General features: G+C 41.9%; 1 protein-coding gene across 3 annotated transcripts; it reads right to left on the bottom strand.

Annotated features, from left to right (window-relative positions):
• Window positions 1-2,093: 2,093 nt before the first annotated feature.
• Window positions 2,094-12,849, bottom strand: RBM24 (RNA binding motif protein 24). 3 transcript variants are annotated; one of them, XM_057424367.1, is made up of 6 exons: window positions 12,362-12,849; window positions 11,693-11,816; window positions 10,558-10,612; window positions 5,058-5,109; window positions 4,019-4,213; window positions 2,094-3,383 (listed from the first exon to the last, which is right to left on the bottom strand). In XM_057424367.1, the coding sequence occupies exons 1-5, from the start codon at window positions 12,527-12,529 to the stop codon at window positions 4,058-4,060; spliced, it is 555 nt and encodes a 184-aa protein (XP_057280350.1). In that variant the 5' UTR covers window positions 12,530-12,849; the 3' UTR covers window positions 2,094-3,383; window positions 4,019-4,057. The 3 variants fall into 3 exon arrangements, with proteins under 3 accessions (XP_057280350.1, XP_057280349.1, XP_057280348.1); XM_057424366.1 differs by lacking the exon at window positions 5,058-5,109; XM_057424365.1 differs by lacking the exon at window positions 5,058-5,109 and having other exon boundaries at window positions 2,094-4,213.
• Between the last annotated feature and the right edge of the window lie 6,305 nt (window positions 12,850-19,154).

Below are 19,154 nucleotides of genomic sequence, written 5' to 3'. Positions count from 1 at the left end.
GTATGGTCATTAGTGTGGAGTATTGTGTGCAGTTCTGGTGTCCTCAACATAAAAAGGACATGGAACTGTTGGAACAAGTCCAGAGGAGGGCCATGAGGATGATCAGGGGACTGGAGCACCTCCTATATGAAGATAGGCTGAGAAAGTTGGGGCTGTTCAGCCTGGAGAAGAGAAGGCTGCGTGGAGACCTCATAGCAGCCTTCCAGTATCTGAAAGGGGCCTATAGGGATGCTGGGGAGGGACTCTTCATTAGGGACTGTAGTGATAGGACAAGGGGTAACAGGTTAAAACTTAAACAGGGAAAGTTTAGATTGGATATAAGGAAGAAGTTTTTTACTGTAAGGGTGGTGAGGCACTAGAATGAGTTGCCCAAGGAAGCTGTGAATGCTCCATCCCTGGCAGTGTTCAAGACCAGGTTGGACTAAGCCTTGGGTGACATGGTTTAGTGTGAGGTGTCCCTGCCCATGGCAGGGGGGTTGGAACTAGATGATCTTAAGGTCCTTTCCAACCCTAACTATTCTATGATTCGATGATTCTATTAGTGGCTTGGACTGACATTGCAATATTGAGTATTCCTAAAGATTACAAATTCACCATCAACTGGATCTGAGCAGCCATTTCAGTGCTTCCCAGTTCAAGCACTACATGCAAAAAGGTGCCCTGGCCTTTAGGATTTTATTAGCAACATGTTGTACTCACTTACAGGGAGGGTTCAAGGACAAAGAAACTGCCAGGTGTGGAAGAGGACTGACTCAGGGACCTCCTGAGGAATATCAATGCAGTAAGTGCATGGAACCAGATGGGCTGCACCTAAGGGTACTAAGAGAGCTGGTTGTTGTCATTGTGAGGCTACTCACAATCGTCTCTGATGGGGTACTGGAGAGGTCTTCCATGAGTGAAGAGGGGCAGATAATGCATCCAGCTTCAGAAAGGGTAAGAAGGACAATCTAAGGAACTACAGAGCAGTCATGAAGTAAGCAATGTTGGAAATAATTTTTGGGCACATGAAGGAGGTGGTAGTGATTTGAAATAGCCAGCATGGATTTACAAGGGCAAACCTAATTGTCTCCTGTGATGAGATGACTTCATCCGTTGATGAAGAGAAAACAAAGAATGTTGTCTACATGGAATTTAGCAAGGCTTTCCATGGAGTCTCCCATAGAATTCTTGTATCCAACTTCAGATGGCCCAGTCTAGATAAGCAAAAAACTGAGCAGATCATTTGCCAGAAGGGCTCATGCTCTCTCCAGAGGGTGGTTACAGTGGAGTTCCTTGGGGGTCTGTCCTATCTGATATCTTTAGCAATGACCAGGAGTCAGTGGTAAACTCTAGCAGCAATGAAAGTACATCAGACTGTATCAACAGGAGCACAGATGGCAGATCAAGGGAACTGATTATTCCCTTTTAGTCAGTACTCCTTAGACCACAGCTGGCACAGTGGGTCCAGTCTTGAGTCCCCCAGTACATGAAAGTACATGAAGTACATGAAAGTACATGAAGTACATGAAAGTTGATAAACTTGAATGACTCCATTGGAGGGCCAACAGGATGGCTGGAGGTTGCAGCTTGAGGTTTGTGGGGACAGGCTGAGGCATTGTGGTTTGTTCAGCCTGCAGAAGAAAACAGCAACTTTCCAGTTCCTAAGAGGAGGTTACCAAGAAGATATGGCTGGGCTTTCTGCCGAAGAATGAGAGATGAAGGTTATAAAAGAACAGGAGAAGCTTGCCTAGATAGATGGTAAAAAAAAAAGAAATGACAGTATGAGAATAGTAAGTAGTGGCACAGATTACTGAGAGGGGTTGTGCAGTCTCCACATGGAGGATTTTAAAGACCTGACTGGACAAAGTGATAAGCAACCTGGGACCTCCTGAAGTCCTTTCCACTCTGAATTGTTTTATGGTAACTCTCTAGATAGATCTTCTCTATGGGATTTCCTCCATTTAATATAGTTCATATCAGTCTATGTATTTCAAGTCAGGGCCTATGCTGCTATTCAGCCCACAGACCAGGAAAATTACATAAAAGGTTGCCACCCCCTTAATTTTAACTAAACAAGATCTATGACAACTCAAGCAAGAACATCACTAGACGGATGCGACAACATTTTTTAATTGTTTTAATACTAGTGAATAGATCAAGAGATCTGAAATGTTGTAAAGCAATATACAGACTGAATAAATAATACGCACAGGAGAGTCATGTCTACATTATAACACTGGCTAGTATTCCGAATACTTAAAATAAATCCAGTGACATTGGATAAAGTCCATAAAAATGCTATCCTGTCTTCCCTTGTATGAAATTGTTCAAGTATAAAAAAATCTGATACAGTGTAAAATATTAAATTCCATTTCGGTCAAGAATAAAAATTGCAAGTATTGTAGTTTCACAGGACAATGTAAAGCAGCATTTTCTAGCAAAGGGGAAAATAGTCAGTCTACATACAGATGAGTGAGAAAACAGCACAAATGTGTTTGAGAGGTCTACATGAAAAACTAGTAAAGGGAAAAAGAATGAACTAGATTTTTTTTATGTAAAAACCTAAAAAAGTGTTAAGAGTACCCTCATACAGTGCACATACTGAATTTAAATAAATCCAAGTCAACATCCTTAGTTAATTAGGTTAATATTTAATATGCTACATCTAAGCCTACTAAATAATTTATGCCATGAGATGAATACATAATTTTACAGTGTCACATCTAAAGTCGCTTTCTTTAGAGTGCAGCATAGTAAAACTTTCAAAATAAATATTTCTTTTTAAATAGCATAACAATTAAGGCACAGTATAAATCACATACCATTAACCCTTCAAGAACTGCAGTCTTGGTAACAAAAGTCGCTGTTTGTGTACTGTATGTTTGCTAATAAATATTTTAAATATAATCCTGAAAAAGATAATAAAATCGTACAAATGGTTTCAGAAACTAGAATTCCCTTAAAACAGTTCTTAAAAGGTTTTAATTCATTAAGCTTCTTCCTGCCTTTATTCACGTTACGAATAGATGCAATAAATAGAAAGAGAAGGCTGTTGTAGTAAAGGGCTGATCCTATTTTAGAATCAGAATAGCTGACACCAGCAGTTAAAGTTTCCCAAAAGTGAAACGGGATGGGAGGAGGGATTAGGATGTGACAAGCTCATCACATGAGCACGAGTGATGTGTTCTGTCCAGAACTGTCTGTGTTATTGATTGTCTCTACAGCTGTTGCACCCCTTACTTCCACATCACTTGCTCCATAGTTCCACTCATCCAGAGGACAGAGAAGAAAATAACTTTGGTGCCTGTCCGCCATCTTACTAGCCGGCCATCTTCCTTGGGTTGTTCGATGCCCATTAGTGAGACAGAGAGAACGTACTATCTCATGAAGACAATTTCTGAAAGCTAGAAAGGACAATCAGTGCTTTAAGCTTGTTTCCTCTTAAAATGGATAGAGATTACATATTGCTAACTCAGTTTTTTCCCTGGTTCAAAGTTTTCAAATACCATTTTTTTTACTTATAAAAGGCAGTTTTGCTTCCCTGATACTGTAAAAAATACACCTTTGCTTTTTTTGGTTCTTGGTTGGTTCTTTTTTTGTTTGAAAATATGAAGTCCCATTGCTACTCCTGCCACTCTTTCATGACAGTACAGTATTGTTTTTCCCATTTTCTTCTGGCTCGATACTTGAAACTACACATGCCACACTACCCCTCCGCTCTAGCAACACGGTGGTTTGGATGCAATACTGTATGAAGACAGTGGAATAAAAATCTTTAGTTTCGCAATAGCATCGCTTTCCTTAAAGCTCCTTGCTTAATACCAATTGTCTCTGATTAACTACTTATACTGGAAGGCTGAAAAGAGAAAGAGAAAGAAAGAGCTTCCTTCTGGAGTCCACCTGCTATTGCATACGGTCTGTCTGCAGCTGTTGGGGCTGGTACTGGCCAAAAGCAGCAGCGGCCGCAGCAGCCGTCCCAGGCGCTGCTGCAGTGATGGGCTGCTGCACCGCGTAGCCATAGCCCCCCGCTGCCACATACCCGGCAGCAGCAGCCGGTGAGGCAGCATATGGGTACTGCTCATAGGCGGCCGCAGCGGCTGAGTACTGGGCATACGCAGCTCCGGTGTAATCGATGTAGGGCGCTGTAGAAGCAGCGGCTGCTGCGGGCTGCACGTGGGGAATTACCACTCCAGGCTGCACAAAAGCCTGTGGATAGACATAGTGAGCAGGTATCCTGTTGAAAGATGGGAGAGGGAGTTAGAGTCGATACATGAGTCGTGCCTAAGCATCATATCCATACTCCGAACTAAAACAAACTCAATTTAGTTGTTGTTATGTGCATAGGGTTGCCACAATAGCTAGACTCAATGGACCAATTATCAGTTCACTGGCCCGAAGAGATGCATCGCTCCAAAGCACAGCATTATAGCTGAATTAAATAGGAGTGTTTAATATTCCTTGAGGATATTATAACTAATGCTATTAAAATTGTTAGATGGACCAGGATTACTGATATCAGTTTTAAGACAACTCTAAAGGATTAACCTTGATTATTCCATCTGAAAAATTGCGGTACTTGCTTTTCAAATCACCTCTAAGTCATTTTCATTATGCTGCTTCTCACTTAACTACTTGTCTCTTAGTAAAATTATTTCCTGCAATACTTTTATTATTAGTAAGTAAGCGGTTTGACAGCATTACTATAATGACTTTGACAATAGCCAGTAAGGCAACAAAGTAAAGTCGTCTCAGGGAGGTGGGGACAGAGTGTATTGTGGCAACCCTACTTAAGTTGCTATGCAGACTCAGCACACATTAATTTCTCTGCAACCTCAGTCACCCTTATTAAAAATAAGAAAAAAACCAACACAGGCGACAAAGGAGTTTAAATAAAGTTCACAAGTGTGGTAAACACAGCAAGAATCACACTTTCCAAACGAACGATAGTGCAGCTCACTCCGTCACAAGAGGCCATTGAGGGGAAGCTACATAGATGCTATTAAAATCCGTAACAGTGACTCCTAAGTACATGTGCATCACACTTTTACAAAAAGTTGGTAAGGACACAAGGGTCAAACCTGTTTGATTATCAGGCCACTGATGTCCTGTTTTGTGCCAGCTTGTTTATTTCTATGCAAGACATACAGCATAGAGTTTTTTGGGAGGTGGGCATAGGATTAAGTTTAAATAGATCTGGTGCTTAACAAAAGCAGAAAAAAAAATAGATAAAATTACAGCTTAAGAAATAACCGTTCTGAACAGATCAATACACACTTTTCCCATCTTCTCCAAGTTACAAAACTTGCTGCCTTGGCTTGTTTACTTAGCCCTTCAGTTTTGAAATCGGTCATATCATTGTCTTAGCACATAACTGTACATGCAAGTTCATCTCACAGTTGTATTTTAGCATATAATATGATTTTAAAAAATAATACACTCAGTATAATTCTCATTTTACACTTATAACCCTGTCTTGCATCTGGATTTCCACAGAGAAGTCCTTCATATATACAACTCTTTTTCTGTCAATGAATCTTTATAAATCCATGAAAAACTGCTTGTGCAGATTTACTACTCTTTCATACTGAGCTTTACATTTACAGAGAACTCTGAAGACTGCAGCAACCTTTTAGCACACTGTAAGCACAGATGCAAATTGCAACGGTAAAAACGGACATCTTTTCTCCAAATTCAAGATTTATGGAAAGAGGGCTTTTTTTGTTTGTTTCATTTTTAAAATAACTTCAAGATTTACTTAAATGGTCAACAAAGAAACATTTCAATCAGAAGGGACGCTGTTAACTATATAAATACCAAAACATAGTTTAAAGTAAATGACAGGCTTTAGAACAGAGTGGTTTTCTTCTTAAGAAAAAAAGGAGCTTAGTTGATGGACTAGGAATATTATCAGAGAGAAATGTTCAGTTGCTGTGTTTAAGACATGAACACCACAATCATAAAAACCCAACATGTCAATGAAATTAATTTCCTACTGTGTAAAGGGAGAAATGAAATAAAAAGAAAAAAAAAAGGAGTGACAAATAGGGATTGGGAAAGGAAAGAAAACATAAAACAAAACCATAAATTGGGTTTTTAACACTCACCTAATTTATGAAGTGATTAGCCAGAAGTGCATTTGAAGCATACTTAAAAGCTGGCTCTGTGCATTTAAATACACATCATTACCTGAGCTCTCCACACAAAATGGATGAGCATAAACAAGCGGTTTGTATTGGTCACCAATCAAGTACAATCCTAATAAATATAACAACAAATTTTTTAAGTATTAAGGAAAGAGGTATATAAAACCAAATCTGAAGTCACCAAGAGCCTCTTCTGCATCATTAAGAGTCCATTTAACACCACATCAAAGGAATCTTTATATACAGCAGTTATGAAAGAGGGTAATTTTAACAGAAGAGACAGTAAGCAAGCTTATGTAGCCGCTTGTGTTGACTTGAACTGATGTTAGTAAGATTTTCTGAAGACATTAGGTCACTTGGCCATATCCTTGAACAAGAGAGAGAGATACATGTGCTCCCACTTACACTCTTGTGACTTATTTTATTTAAGCCAAGAAACTAACAGGTGGTGAAGTTATGAAACATTATCTGTTTGCCACATCTTACCCTACAATAAACATAAACCCTGTGCAGGCTCCTCACCACCATGCCATTTCACACATGATGATTGACAGCATAAGCTGCAGTGGGGCTATTTTTGATCATCTGTCATGCTACAACTGTTTTGAGTCAAGTAAAATGGCTTTATATGGCCAAAGTAAATTTTTACCTACTGCACAGGCCATCACATGTAGATCTCAGCCATTCAGAACCCAACCGCTTTTATGCTCTGCCAGGTCAAAAGCTGAAAAAGCAATTCCCAATTACCCTAGATATCCTTAGTATCCTTAATTTTAAATAAAGGCTGCTGCTTTACTTTTGAGAGCAAGAGTGGGAGAATTACACACGGTCTAAGCTTTCTTTCTGGGCACTAGTTTTTATTTTAGAACGTGTATTTACTGTTTTATGCTTTTGCAATAAAGGAAAAGGGAAGCCACATTTAACTTTAGCAGTAACTGTAGCTTTGGGATATTCAAAATTGAATGACATACACTCATGCTGTGTGCCTTAAGACCTTTATTGTTGTTATAACAGAAGATTTATATTTAACTAAGACCTCAAAAATAATACTACAAGCAATAATAAAGTGAGAGCTATTTGTTTCAAGGGAAGAAATTTATCAGTAGTAGCACATCATTAACTTTTGGTGTTAAATTCTTGTGAAATTAGGTATTTAACTTTGATAAGACTGTTTTGCTTTGGCCTTTCATTGTCATCGCCTGGTTTTGTAAGCACAGTTAAGGAGTAAATTTTCACCAATGCGTAGCTTTCCTTATAGCTGAAATAGGTTACATAAGCATCAAGACATTCAAGACCCTTCATATGCTTCCTTTTAAATTTGTGTCTGGTATCACTAAAAGGACATTTAGCATTCGGCAGGTTAACTTCTGAGTGTTCTGGATTCATTCCCTCTTTCCAGATTATCCATAGTTTGGTATTAGTCTTTCATTAGGCAGGTATTTTGATCATAAACTCAAGAGAAGGCTTTTCCTTCTTGGTCAGGAAAGCCAGAATTGCCTATCTCTTTGAAGATAATACCAAGCGGATAGTATCAGCTAACCATTTGATAATGAACTTAGTAACTTTGGATTTAACTCTGGTCTTACTAAAATCAGCAGGAATGTTCTCATTTTGATCGAGGAACAAGTTTTAGACAGAAAATAAAGGGAAAAAAAATCTCTCCAACATAACAAGTTGCATCCTACACCAGCACCTCTGTATAACCCCATATTTTCCCACCAATATTAAAGTAAAAATTACATAAACAAAATGAGAAAAGCTATCTTTGGAGGCAAAGTCATCTTCCCCCTCCATAAATTCCTACTGAATCCTGAGATAGTACTTTAATAAACAATCCTGAAAACAGAGCTGTATAGACAACCAGTGCTGTGACCAAACAGCTTTCTACGAAGCACATTAACAAGAAGATAGATGCTGAATGTAAAGATCAGGGAGACGTGTTATTTGGGGGATAAACGAACCTCTGCAGCACTAAATAAAGAAAAATTCCCAGCATTTTAAATGCTTCATTTGTGGAAGCTAATCTACTTTCTGTCTCCCTCCACCAAAATAATGTACTTAATTCAGAATATTGTACTTCTGCATCTTCTCAGTAAAGGTACGGAAAGTAATGCAACATAATCCACTTATTTTAAGTTTCTACTTTGGTAGGCGGGGAACTGTATCAAAACACTGCTGCCCATACCAGAGCATGGCAGCACCTCACTAACCTGCATTCTGATAGGAAAAAAAAAAACAACAAAACAAGAAACAAAAAATCCAACCATTTGGAGGCTTTCTGTATGCATTAGCAGAGTATTGGCAGTGAATCACCAGTGCAAACCATTTTACACAGCATGTTAGTAAAGTGTGCTTTTAAAAGTGCAACTGCTCAAGAGGAAGAGGAAAGGCTTTAAGGTGACCATGTATTTCAATGCAATCCATGTATCATCCTCTAAAAGTGAACTCTTTAGTAGAAGATTCAAGAAAGCACTGAATCAAGCCCTCTTACTGTCAAGGAATATAGTGAAAGAAGATGTTTTTTAGTCATCCTAATGGATGCTGTTCTTCTTAATCTGATCTACATTCTTCAGAAAAGGTACACTGGAAATTTTGAGGAGGAAGCAGGATTAGTAATCTTTGTTTGCACATAGTGAGAGAAAGGCAAAAGCCAAGGATTAAAAATGCCACCAACATTCCTTTTCTTCAGATTTATGTACATTGCATTAGATACAAAACCTTATTCACCCTCCTGGAAGAATTTCCCTGACTTAAGCACATTTTACATGATCTGTTGCTGGCTATGGGTAAGGAAAGCCAGAGCGGGCTCTACATTTGCACAGTCCTTTACGCAAGGGATTGCTACAGGTTCTCCCTTTCTACTGTGCTCAGCAAATACTCAGCCTCTCCATGGCTGATCCCCATGCAAGCCACTGGTTCCTCTTTGCAAGAAGTACTTTAACAGCTCTGGAGACGGCACGCTGCACCTCCTGCCTGATCACAAACCGACCACTGCATATACGCCATCATCTCCTCATACTTCAAAGACGTTAAACAAAATACGGTAGAGGATAATTGTAAGAAGATTAAAAAAGTCAAAATGTTTTCCACATCCTCCCTAGGTGCCTCAGAAGAATCAACACTCTCTTTTAAAAGTACATAAAGTTCCCAGGAAAACTTTTCTCCTACAGTTTTGAGGACAGGAACTGTTTCCTACCAATTTGACAAATCAAACTACCATTGCTCAATAACAGATAGGTACAATACTCTAAAGCTAATCTAGTCAAATAAACAAAATACATCTGTGACACATTTTCCCTACTTTACTGTTAGCTTACTCATTAATTAGCAAAATACATTATTTTGCAATGAGTTTCTCAGTCAGTGTGCATTAGTGAAGTGACACTGTATGGAAAGTTTAAAGCAGACTTCACCTCCCAATTACGTGCCTGTAAGAAGCAAGAGTTAGCTCTACTTTGAAATAGCATATTCAAGTAAAGGAGAAATGCACTACATATTAACGAGATTGAGGAAAATAATTTCACATTAGAAAGCCCAAATAGACTCACATTGTTAATAAGGAGCTCCACACCCCTCCCAAGAAGAACACCCCCCCCCCCCCAGTTATGAACATGCAAGCAATAAGTGGATTCACTTAAAAAACCAAGAAGTCACACAATTTAGCACTCACTACAAAATATGGTTAAAAAAGTCACAGGCTACAGCTTGAAAGCAAGGAAAAAAAACCAAAACAAAAGGCCCTTTGCTCCCCATGGCAAAGTCACTCCTCAACAACAAAAACAAAATTAAAAAGAGCCCCCCAAAAAACTTTCACTACAGCTCTTTCAATTAAAGAAAAGCACACAGTTTAGCTATCAACACCACTTCATTACTGTAATAAATCAATAAATAAAAAAAAGCACACGGAGGTCTATTGACTATATGAAAAAAAACATACATGCATCGTTAATCACCATTTTAGCTTGTTTGTGTTTGAGTCTACTGGTTACAGAGTTTAATTCCAAACAGAACTATTCCACCTCTTATCATCATATCCTTCTGATCAGTTATCTTAACTGTAAACGATCCCTGTCAGATTAGAAAGAGATAAATAACATTGAGTCAAGCTGAAAAAAGAGAAATGGGGCACAGCAATCTTGCATCAAGTCATACCTCCTTGTTTTATCATAGGGTCATACGGGACTGGACTGCTTAGGTGGAAGGGAAACATCCCACACAACTTGACTCGGCTGTGGCATTTAGAACATGACCAAAAAGGTGAGTGCATTTATGGGAATACATTTATAAGCATCAGAACTTCATCACTGCTGGTCAGTTTTAAGGATGCTACTGCAAAAGGCCTTCAAGGATCATATTTTTTCATTCCTTTTTTTTTTTTTTAAAAAAAAAAAAAGACTTTTCCACCCCTGTTTGAAGTCCCATTGAACAGACTTACCCAAAGGGTCTTTGTATGAGAGCTGGATGAAGCTGCTGGACACCAAAGGCAAAACCTACCAACAAAACCATATGACAGTCTCTGTATTGATGTTCTTTTGACCACTGATTTTGCTGTATATACACATGCATACAAATGCAAAGTAGCAGCCTTCACTAACAACCTCCAGTGACAATATCTGGAAGGCTCTAGAACCAAAAATTAAAAAACAAAATGTATCAATCCATACACACACATGTGCATCCAAAACTTAAACCAGTGAAGTGCACACCTTCCTAGAGATGTTTAGAAGAATGTCTTTTTCTAAACAACAAACTCAAGGTTTTTATCACATTTTATTTTGTGCTCCATTCTGGTTCCTAACTTTAGCCTCTGAAGGATTAGATGGTACTTTCTATGCATCAGTGTATATGTGTACTTTGTACAACCTTAAATTTGAGCCATCTCTACTTGTGAGGACTTAGCATGGGGTTTAAATTCTAACTTCATTTCTGTTCCTCAAGCATGAACCCCTTCTTTCCGCAGCAGGCACTTAATTACTCACACAAGCGTTTCTCAGGTGAAGCACAGGGGAATTCAGAGCAGCATTCTTCAGAGCACAAACGTGCACGCATTTTGAGGTCCGTCGCTCCCACTGCAAAGCAGCAGTTTGGGAAGTGGCTAGGACATCACATTGGCTCAGATGTGGTCTTAGGAAGAGCCATTTCATTTTAAAGCCTGCATAATAGCTCCCATCTGTTTGAGGAGTTTGCATTAAGATATTGTTTGTATTAATAAGACCGCACACATTGGAAGGGATTCATTCCTAGGCCAATCTTTCCCTGCAATGATACTGTAAATGGTCAGTGCTGCTACATTCCCAGCAGCTGGAATAACCAATGAAGTGTCTGAGCTGTGCAAGTGTTCCCAGAGAACCACAGATATTTTATCTCTGATTGCTTTTGGTTTTTAAATGAGGCACATGTACAAAATGGCCCGAAAGTCACTACATGCTGCATTTAAAAATCAAAACCAAGCCCACCCAACAAACGGTGAGTATTTCAGGGAGTGCAGGACAGCACGGTCTTTTTAAAGTTCTAGTCCCTCTGGAAACCTGAGGCACGGGCAGAAAAGCCGCCGAGGGCCGCTTCCTCACCTGGCTGCATTATCCGCGGCTTGGCACCCAGGTACGCCAGGTTCACGTTGGCTTTCCTGCCGTCGATGATGGGGTTGGGGTCTTTGCACGCCCTTTCCGCAGCAGCTCTGTCAGCCATGGTGACCTTAACGGGCGATGCTGTGTATTAGGTCTCTTTCCGCGGGGCAGGAGAAGCCTCTCACCCGCCGCAGCAATTCAGCTAACCCCCGGGCGGCGCTGGGGGACAGCTGGGGCGGCGAGGGGACCCCGGCCCCGTCCGCGTCCCGCCCGCCGAGGGGCGCGGGACGCCAGGGCCGGGGAAGGGCGGAGGACGCGGGCAGAGCTCCGCCGCCGGCCGATAACCCCCCCCGCGGCCGTATCAGGGAGCAACAGGCGCGCTGGCGGCGCTGTGAGAAATGAGGCAATTCCCCCCTCAATCTCCTTTGCCAGTAACCTCCCCCCCACCTCTCTCAAACTCCCCAGCAGAGAGAGGAAGGAAAAAAAAAAAAAAAAGCAGAGAGAAAAGCAAAACCCCAAACGCCCGATCCCCTTCCCCACCCCGCCATCCCCCGTGGTGCCCGGCTGCTTTTCAGCGGCCCCGCAGAAGTTTCTCCGCAATGCCCGTGCAGCCGGTCCAGGTCCACCTGCCCCCTGCCCGGCAGCCCCCCGCCGCCGCGCCGCGGCACTTACAAAGCCGTATCCCCGGGACTTGCCCGTCTGCCGGTCGGTGATGACCACCGCCTCCTCGATGTCCCCGAAGACCTCGAAGTACTTGCGCAGGCTGGAGTCGGTGGTGTGGTAGGGCAAGCCCCCGACGAAGATCTTGGTGTAAGTGGTGTCCTTCTGCGTCGTGTGCATCTTCCGCCCGGCCCTGCGCGCCGCGCCGCGCTCTGCACCCACGCGTGGCCGCCGGGGCGTGCGGGTCCTGCGCGGCGAGACCCGCTTCCAGAGTCCGCCCCGCTCTTGTTGCCTTTCCTATTTTTCTTTTCCTCCTCTCTTCCCCCCTCCCCTCTCCCGCCAGCTACCCAGCTACAATGCAATTCCCTTTTGCTTTTGCAAACCCAGCTTCCTCCTCCTTCAAGAGCAGAGCCCCGCAGCCTCCGGAGGTTTTGAGGTAGGTACCAGAAAAAGGAGGAGGGGAGGCCGGGCAGCAGCCTGGCGAGTATAGAGCTGGAAGCGAGCAGAAGCAGAAGCTGGAAGACGAGCGCAGGGCCTGGGCTCTAACAACTGAGTGGCCTCCCCCCCTAAAAGCCACCGGGTCGGGCACTCTTGGTTCCTCCTCCTCCTTCTCTCAGGGGCGGGGACGGCGGCGGGGCGGACCTCGCCCTCGGTAGCGGCCCAGCCGGGGCTGACACACAGCTGTTGGGAACAGCTGGATACCTCCCGGTGCGGCTGGAGACAGCCCCTAGAGCCGCCGGGCAAAGGGGCTGCTCCAGAAGGGCCCGCGGGGAGGCTTGGTGCCTCCGAGGCAGGTTTGCCCCGGGGCTAAGCGAAAAGGAGGTGCCGGGAGGCAGGGTCTTCTGGGGTCACAGCCGTCCCGCCAGCAGGAGAGCCTGCGTGCAGGGCCTGCTCACTGGGAGCTGGCAGTCCGCAAATGCTTCCATTCCTCCCTGCAGGCTTGTAGTGAAACCCCTGCCACCCTCACTTACCAGGCCAGCAAGGCTACCGTGCCGCAGGAATTCCATTATTGTTGTTGCAGTGCTGATGGTGGTTGTGTTTCTTGTAATTGGCTTGGACACAGTATGGTAAAGCTGGTTCCCTTGGTTTTCTCTCGATGCCTCTGCTCTGTTCTGGAAATGGGAAGCACTCAGAGAAACAAAAAGGAAGGTCTGTGTGACATGGAGAGGCAGAGGACTGTGGGAGTTGGGGGGAAGGGAAACTCACAGGGAGACAGGAAGGATGGGAGGAAGGTTAAAGATTGGGGAAAACAGATGTGCACATGTGTATACACTTCTAAACCATTCCCTTGTGGTCCCAAATTCTTGATACTATACTGGTGTCTCTTTTCCCGCTTTCTTCTACTTCCTCTGTCTGTTAGACTTTTTCCTGTCAAGTCCCTTTCTCTTTTAGAAAAAAGATCAATGCCTCAGCTGCAGGAGGGACTTCAAGGTTCTTCAGCCCCTCCATTATCAAACATTAACCATAATGACAACACTTAGCCCTAAACTTGGGCCCTGCTTGCCCCTTATCTGACCTTGCCTCCATCTGATTTTTTCAGCAGTCATCATCTCAATTCTAATGGCCTATACAATACGAGGCCACGCTGACACTAATCTCTACTTGATCCTTCAGATTCTCCAGATGAAATCATTTGGTTTAATATGTTAGGACTAACTCAGGCTGAAGCCTGGCAACCCTAGCAGGATCCAGATGTAGATGTTGCTTTCCAGTTCAAGGCCTTAACCTTGGCCTGAATCCAGTTAGGCCAGCCTAACTGCTCCAAAATTTCTCCCAGCATGGCTCTCATGTTGGTCTAGAACACCGTGTTAAAACCTATACCCCAGCTGCTTCTATTCTAAGGGCTAATCATAACCTTAAACTCTGGCCCAATGACCTGAACTTAAATACTAGCCAAACTAAAGGTGATCACTCAGTAGAGCACTGCAGCACACAACTCACTTCTCAGCTCCTTGTGGACCTGAAAGATAAACTTCACATAGCCCATCTCATCACATTTCATTTCCCTTGCTGTACCCAGCTCTCCTGCATGTTGTGTAGCATCTTTAGGAACAGTGAATTAGCTTAGTTTTGCAGTCATTGCACTAACTCCTGTAGTAAGGCCGGAAAAGCAACACTTGACTACTCCAAACCTAATTGTAGGTGTATTTAGGAGTTCACCTCTTTCAGCCAAAGTGAAAGATTGATTACTTTGACAGACCCAAACCCCAAACTTAGCCTTTTGGTCTAAAAGCAACAGCAGGTCTTCCAGGATCCAGAAATAAACCGTAACTTTCCACATCTATGTCTGAACAAAGGACAAACTTCTTGCATTTAGATAGGGTTTAAGGCAGCCCTTGCTCTAGTCTGCGTCCTTCCATCACAAATCCAAACACAACCACAATACCATCATTAACTTGAGGTCCAGGATGCATTTCTTGATAAGCACCGCCCTCTCCCCCCCCCCAGTTATTTACCTCAGATGTCTCTAGTCTGCTTACTATTTTTGCAGGTTCCTGTAATTAGCAAGCCTTTTCTGGTCCTTCTCCCTAAGGGACAAATCTAATTCCAGCCAAACATATCCTTAAACTAAGACAGGTAGCCCCCCCAGCAGTAGACCTAACTTGCAATGCACTACTACCTTCATGCTACAGACTTACAAACCCTACAAGAACTGAAAATGTATCTTCAGACCAGATTGTTGCCCATTAGACTTTTCTGTGTGCCAGTCATCACTCTATTGCAGTGGCACCTACAGGATTTACATATAATATCAGCAGTCCTTGCCCTTCTTTTCCTGACCCGAAATGGAACCATAACTGTCACTGGTACCCCAGCCATTGCAAAACTCCTGGAACCACAATTCGGTAATGTCATTTTTCTCATAACATAATCCCAGTCTTCAACCTAACCATAGTTTAAAGAGTTGCTGTGAGTATCCTGCGCAGGCTCACTAGTACTGTCCTTGTTCGATATTCCATAGAGAATTAAGATTGTCTCACAATTCTCCATCCAGTTCTCTCTCAGACCTTAACTCTGTCCCTAAATCAAACACTAACTGTAGCCTTAACACAAGAATTGTTACTGCTATGATCCAAAGTCTGTACAGTACAGTTTTCACCTTATTCTGGCAGGCTAACATATCCTTTTTTTCTAAAACCAGAAGTGAACTTGGCCATTAACAGGTCAAAGTGTATCCTGTAAACTATGCTACAACCATTCTACTACTGTATCAGCATTCTCAATTTAAGATAGACATCCTAATAAGAACAGTTCTCCAGCCCATTGTTTCCTCTAACCCAGCTGTGTCACTAACACTACCACAGGAGCGGTGATTCCTCAAATCTCAGGTTTCCCTTTCAATCTTGCCAGCATCAGGTCTGTCTCTTCCTACTTTGGTGGTCCTGGCAGATTCTAGGGTACAATTTTCCTGCTTTAGGATCCCTCTGGAATCCTAACCTAAATCCCAGAGAGGTGACACTTTGCCATTCTGCCACTAACTAGTCCATTCAGTCCACTGTCAACACAAGCCTTTATTTTTTGCATGGCATACCCTATGAAAAACAAACACAGGCCTCCAGCTCTTGGATGGATGATCTTTAATATCTTATGACAGAATTGGGGCCTGTTTGGTGCTACCGGCACCAGTCTATATACTACTTCAGCAGCCCTCAGAAATAAAAATATTTTCCAACTGTTTCTCAGTCTTAATTATCACTTAACTCTAGGTTTATCCAAAGAGAGGTGATCTCTGTCATATGGAAGTGAATTAAGATCATTTGAACACTTTAATGTTCAGGAATATATTGTATACTTCTTTCCTAAACCATATGTTAGCTCCAAATTTTAGACTAGTCTTAATACAAAGGTTAAGACCTGAAACACCTCAGGAGAGTAGTTCTTTCAGATCACCCAGTTTGGATATGTTCTGGCTTGATTACAGCTTGTGTCTTTGTGCTAGGGCTAGGGTTCAGTACTGTGAAGCTTAAAGAGAGAGGTTCATTTATGGCACCTCTAGGTACCACAAGAAACTGATGAAGTTGGATGAATTCTGAGATGAGAATAAGACTGGAGTTAGTTGTTTGTTGGACAGTGTTTACCTGGGAATGCTGGATGTCTGCCTAAGTTTGCAGTCAGACTAAAGGGTTTGAAGATTTAAAGTCATGGACTGTACAGCATCTTACTGCTGGGGATCTGGTTGTGACTTTGGAATGCAAGTGTGAAAGAAAGACATTTATTCCTATAGCCTGCAAATTTTGCAGTCATGATGCCACTGGTGAAAGAGTGACAGTTCAAGCAAGAAGTGAGAACATGTACCAAGAGGGATGTATAGGTAGGGTATTCCTGGGAGACATGTGGAACGGAGGTTCCTAAACCCTTAAAGAGTTTTGCAAGTTGAACCTGGGTCAGACATGTTCCGATAATTACCACACTCAGTAGACCCTGTAAAATCTGAGAGAAGTATTGGTTCTGTATGTGACTATTTTGGCATTTTCAGGATCTCAACTTTGAATCAAAGTAGAATACAGGCACCTAGGTCCTGCTGCACTCTTTTATATTGCTGTGAGTCTCTTCCAGTTAATGTCGATATTGTTGCTGAAGGCAGTTGTAGCTGACAATTACCATCTATATAATCTTAATGGTTTAAAAAAATATATCTGAAGCTATACATTGAAAAGTGGTCTCAAGTTTCTTTTCTAAAGAAACCTAGTTTCTTTACTAGGTTCTAAAGGAACCTAGTAAAATGACTTAATGGGAGGAAGCCCCAAAAGCTATCATTTACAATTAATTGTTTTTACTCAGAGATTTTGTGGTTTTGCTGTCAAGGTAAGATAGAATAAACAATGTGCCAGCTTACCAAATGTTACCATCACTGGTATCAGCATAACTGTAATACCATGCTTTTTATTTATTTATGAGCACCATATGCCTGTCATGTCAGAAACAAGTGGATGTTATATGTTCATTCATTAGCTTCTGAAAACAACAAAGACCCCTGATTATATTGCACACCAGTCATTCTTGCTAGGGCTTTATTTCAGTAAATAATAGTGGTCTTCAGAACATCCAGTACACCATCATTTAAGCGGATTTGGAATTTCTCTATATGCTTACATATACATACACACATTTTTTTTGCTAAAAGTCGTATTAGAATGCCTAGAACTTCATGAATTTTAGGTAGGGCTGAAAATAAAAGTAATTATTATCCTGTCAACCTAGTAAAACCATCAGTGTGGTCATTGAGACTTACATTTCTGCTGAAGTTCCATAATGCCATAGCTCCATGAAAGCATTCAGCTAATAACATTAGGCACGGCTTTGTCTGCTAATCTGTGCTCTTCCACCAACCACATCCCATTACTGAGAGGATGTCTAACCTCTACTCTGGTGACTGTATATTACATGGTCAACAGTTTGACTTTGTCTGGAGAAGCATGAAGTACAATAGTAAGTATACACTCACGTTCTTAAACATCATAGTGTGAGAAACTTATAAACCTCATCATCTTCTCACTCTTCTTGCTGATGTACAATCTGTATCTATGATTCACTCTTGAATTGTCAATTTCTGCTAAATATTTCCTAACTGGGGAAGCTTCCACCACCTCTCTTCTGACATTGTCCCCATTATAACAGATTTTATCACTGGATTTTTTTTTCCCCGAAACCTATTAATCTTGCTGTTTTCCAAACTCCATTTTGCTATATTATTTGAGCACTAATCTACATGATCTTTAACTATTTTAACCTCCTTATTCCCAATTAAATCACCAAATGTAGACCACCATGGGTAGCTTCTGGTGGGAATATTCTTCCCTTAAAAGGGCAGTAAAGGAGGCGATGCAGAATTTCAGTGATTCAGCAAATGATGGTCAAAGTTTGTGAAGCTGTGGATGCAAGACATTGCCTATATACAAGAAAGTAATAGGCATGTCAGGTGAAGCAGGGGTGAATGGTAAGTGTACCCAGAAGATTGAATGCATTCATAAAGGTTACAGTGAGCACATGGTGTTGGTAGAGGAACACGTGGAAAGGAGTGGTAGTAAAACCAACCAACCAACCAAACAAGGGAAAGGGTTTATGAATACCAAATCATGAGTGCTATACTGAATAGAGCTTCCCAGTGCTAGAATAGGTCAGAAGGTAGAATGAGGCTAGTGCCTGACATGAACTGAAGTTGTCCTATGCTGCTGTAGTGGAGGGAGTGCTCACATCAGAGGCTGAACCTGCAAAAGCACAAAGCTCCCACACCACCATGTGACACACACAGAGGCAGGAGAACAATGATTCTTAATGTTGACAAAAAGCAAAGCAGTTGCATAGGGGAAGGACTAAATGTGGATTTGCAGACTCTCTGAAGATTAGAAATTTGAGTGTGGAACACCAGAGTGTCATACTTACCTGTCCTGGTCACAGGCAACTAAGAGACAGACAAGTAACAAACTTGCAAAATCCCATCGATATTGATTTGTGTGGCTTAATAGCTGAATAACTCTATGCTAAGCACACTCCCATGCATCTTTAAAATGTACACCCACCCCCATAGTGATACCTGATGAGAAAACCTTGGCGCTGCCTTCTGAGCCATATACACATAGCGTGGACTGATACAACCGCATAACTCACTGCTTGTTTTTCTTTTGTATGCAAATGAAGAAGTCCTGGTACAAAGAATATTGTTGAGGAAGAAAAAATCTCAGCCAGTCTAAATTGGTGGAGTTCTGCTAAAAGCAAAGAAACTAACCCAAATTCTATCAGGTTACATCTGGCCTTCAGTCAATATAAACAGGGAAAAAAAGAAACAGAAATATGGGGATGCTGG

This window comes from Pezoporus wallicus, unplaced genomic scaffold (genome assembly GCF_028554395.1).
Source record: "Pezoporus wallicus isolate ANWC-B61680 ecotype Strahan unplaced genomic scaffold, APGP_CSIRO_Pwel_v1 contig_5485, whole genome shotgun sequence".
In the NCBI taxonomy this organism is placed as follows: domain Eukaryota; kingdom Metazoa; phylum Chordata; class Aves; order Psittaciformes; family Psittacidae; genus Pezoporus; species Pezoporus wallicus.
Note: the sequence above shows the minus strand (reverse complement) of the source record. Positions and strands in the feature narration are given on the sequence as shown.

Excerpts from the sequence above, each read along its gene's own strand:
- RBM24 (XM_057424365.1), bottom strand. The coding sequence starts at position 12,529 with ATGCACACGACGCAGAAGGACACCACTTACACCAAGATCTTCGTCGGG. Across the intron at positions 10,613-11,692 it reads GCCGCGGATAATGCAGCCAG|GTTTTGCCTTTGGTGTCCAG; the intron begins GTGAGGAAGCGG and ends TTTTGTTGGTAG. Across the intron at positions 4,214-10,557 it reads CTCATACAAAGACCCTTTGG|GATACCTGCTCACTATGTCT; the intron begins GTAAGTCTGTTC and ends ATCTTTCAACAG.